Here is a 2873-nt window from a genome sequence, read left to right on the forward strand (position 1 = left end):
TAGCTATTCACAGTAACAGAAATTTTGACCGGGGTGCCGTTGCATGCCACTGTATATATACACGAAGGAATGAACACAAAGCAAAGCTCTTAACATCCTTAGTGTCATTTGGTGTTAGCACGAGAAGTGATACTGATATTTAAAATGTTCTGTTCGCTCCCACTGTAGGACAAAATCTCTCTCTTTCTCTTCCCCCACCACTCCACTCCCCCCGCCCCGCCACCATCCATCCCCTTTAAACATCACCATTCAGATGACCCTTTGAAGCTTCTAGTCTCAGCTTTTTCCAGCTCGTTAATTCATTGGATTTGATTTCCCGGTGAAATCAAATCGTCGACCCGCTGACCATAGCGGATGGAGGCTGCATTGGCTGTGCTTTGGAACCCGTCCCGGGACCGCACTGTGGACGAGAGCAGCTTTCCCCCCGCAAGAGAGCGGTTCGCACCCTCCCTCCGACAGGCATCGCGATGACTGATCTCGCTAACACGGGCTTCTGTGTAAATTGAGGCTAAACAAACACAGATGGATCGCCGAATGCGTTCACAAAAAAAATGTTGGCAATGCGAAGAAGGGACTTCAGTTGACATTCTAACATCAGTAGAGGCATAGCTTCAGAATTGTTGCTATAGCCGCCGAGGAGGAGCGTTCTCTCTCTTTCTCACACACACACAGACACACACACACACACACACACACACACACACACACACACACACACACACACACACAGTACTGAGGTTGATACGGAAGATTTAAATAAATACAAACTTGGCTTCTTCCATCAGAATGAGAACTTCGGAAAACCTAGATGTGACTGAGTGGAATAAATTGTGTGTCAAGCGGATCGGTACAATAAAGAGGTTGAAACGGAAAAACCGCGATGTCCTGAAGCACGTCGAAATGGAGAAAGTTCACCGGGCTCGGCTGGATCCTTTGATCGCCCGGTTGGCGGAGGGCACCGGCTGCTACAACGGGACGGCCCGGGACAACGGCTCCACGGTCACTTGCAAAGACCCGCGGGCTGATGTGGTGGATTTGCGCAGGATTGCGGCCGTGCCGAGCGTGCCGGCTGGAGGAGTGGGGAGGGGAAGAGAGGATGAATGTCCCGCTCCAGGTAGGGGCAAGCTGACTCGAGCACCTCAGTCCCAAACGTGCGCCTTTGAACCGCCGGCGCTGACGGAGCCGCCGAGCCTCCAGCCCCGGATCGTGCTCTGCCAGCACACCCCGGGAGGTTCCTACACATCGGTTCCGCACGCGAACTACAGCCCATCGCCCAGGAAACGGCCGGGGGAGACTTCCAACACCTCTACCGAGATCAAAGCCATTCAGCAGACCAGGAGGCTACTGGCGAACGCGAGGGAGAGAACCAGGGTCCACACCATCAGCGCGGCTTTCGAAGCCCTTAGAAAACAGGTAAAGTCTATCCAGGGACAGCGACACACTTCTCACCCTCACACAATGACCATCGGTTCTTCCAGGCAGAGGAATGTTTTATTTTATGAATAACTGAATCTCAGCTACTGGGGAGGGCAGGTCTTTGGGTACATTTAAATCAGAGATTGATAGATCCTTGATTAATAAGGGCGTCAAAGGTTACTGGGGGGGGAGGGGTGAGGCCGGAGAATGGAGTTGAGAGGGATAATAAATCAGCCATGATGGAATAGCGGAGCAGACATGATGGGCCGAATGGCCCGATTCTGCTGCTATGTCTTAACTCCAAAAAATACTCAAAGAAAACAAATAATGCTCTCTCTGAACTATGTGTAGTTTAAACTCCTGTAACTTATAATAGGTATATTGAGTGTTTTGGTATTAATGGTTGTGGCTTTAATACCTAAAGCCCAATAGGTTCATGTTAAATTGGGGATAGTTTAAATGGATGGGAGCGCCATGTACAGGTCACCCTTAAGTAACTATCGTTTGCGAACTATCAGAATTAGATGCGGAGGAGGACTCCTTGAGTGCTTCACGGAGATACAGAGGAGCACGGAAGTACACGTAGATGCATGCACACTCGTCCTTTTGCCTGTGAAAGATTCGGCTGTCCAACGCAAATCCCGTTGTCCCTTTAATACGGAGCCGATCGCTCAGTGCTTACACTTCAGATCAGTGCTTAAAGCTTGACTGTTTAGCCCAGCCCAGGGTGCCGCAAAAATAGAAACTTGTCAGCCCGCATTGGGTGTATATTTCACAAGTCTGAGGGAGAAAGGAACACGCTTCACACAAAGTGCGAAACATTTGCCTGGGTTATATAATGCAGCGTGCAGGCGAAGACATCTGTGTGTATGTTTACTGATGGCTCTCTGTGGGGGGAAAGGCCACTGTACAGATTACCGCAAAATAGCACAAACTGCGTTCATAATGAGCTGCAAAATTGTCGATGCGATATTTGGACAAGAGCCCAGGGAATATTGGACGTGTTGTGCTTGGTTCTTGATTTTCCTTAAAACAATTAACTTCTGAGCTTGGAGGAACCTTATCATTAGTGAACTCGTCGTTATATCAAACTAACCCTGCTGCGGTTGCTTTATAAAAAAAATAAAAGTAAAACCAGCTCAGCGATAAGATTCATTTCACGGAAACCTACCTGCATAACACTGTCGCAACTCCCGTAACCCCTTTTGTAAATATAAGTCACCATGTGAAGGCCAGAAATAGCATTCGGCTAATATACATAAACATTAAAAAGTATTTATCTATTTGATGTATAGAGTCATATAGTATTAACCACTGAAGCAGGCCTTTCGGGCATCTTGTGCTAAGCTAGTCCCTAGCCCCACATGCCTGCGTTTAGTACGCATTGCTCTAAACCTTTGCTATCCATGTACTAATGCATTTATCTATTAGAAATACTTTCGTGTGGGTATGCACGT

General features: G+C 48.1%; 1 protein-coding gene across 1 annotated transcript in view; it reads left to right on the forward strand.

Moving 5' to 3' along the window:
• The first annotated feature begins 278 nt into the window (after positions 1-278).
• The window catches only part of atoh8 (atonal bHLH transcription factor 8), a 20330-nt gene continuing 17735 nt past the window's right edge, over positions 279-2873 (forward strand). The window contains exon 1 of the mRNA XM_063047050.1: positions 279-1413. Within this exon, the coding sequence (XP_062903120.1) occupies positions 787-1413 (627 nt within the window). The 5' untranslated portion in view covers positions 279-786. The remainder of the gene's footprint in view (positions 1414-2873) is intronic.

Source organism: Mobula hypostoma, chromosome 4 (assembly GCF_963921235.1).
Source record: "Mobula hypostoma chromosome 4, sMobHyp1.1, whole genome shotgun sequence".
Taxonomy (NCBI): domain Eukaryota; kingdom Metazoa; phylum Chordata; class Chondrichthyes; order Myliobatiformes; family Myliobatidae; genus Mobula; species Mobula hypostoma.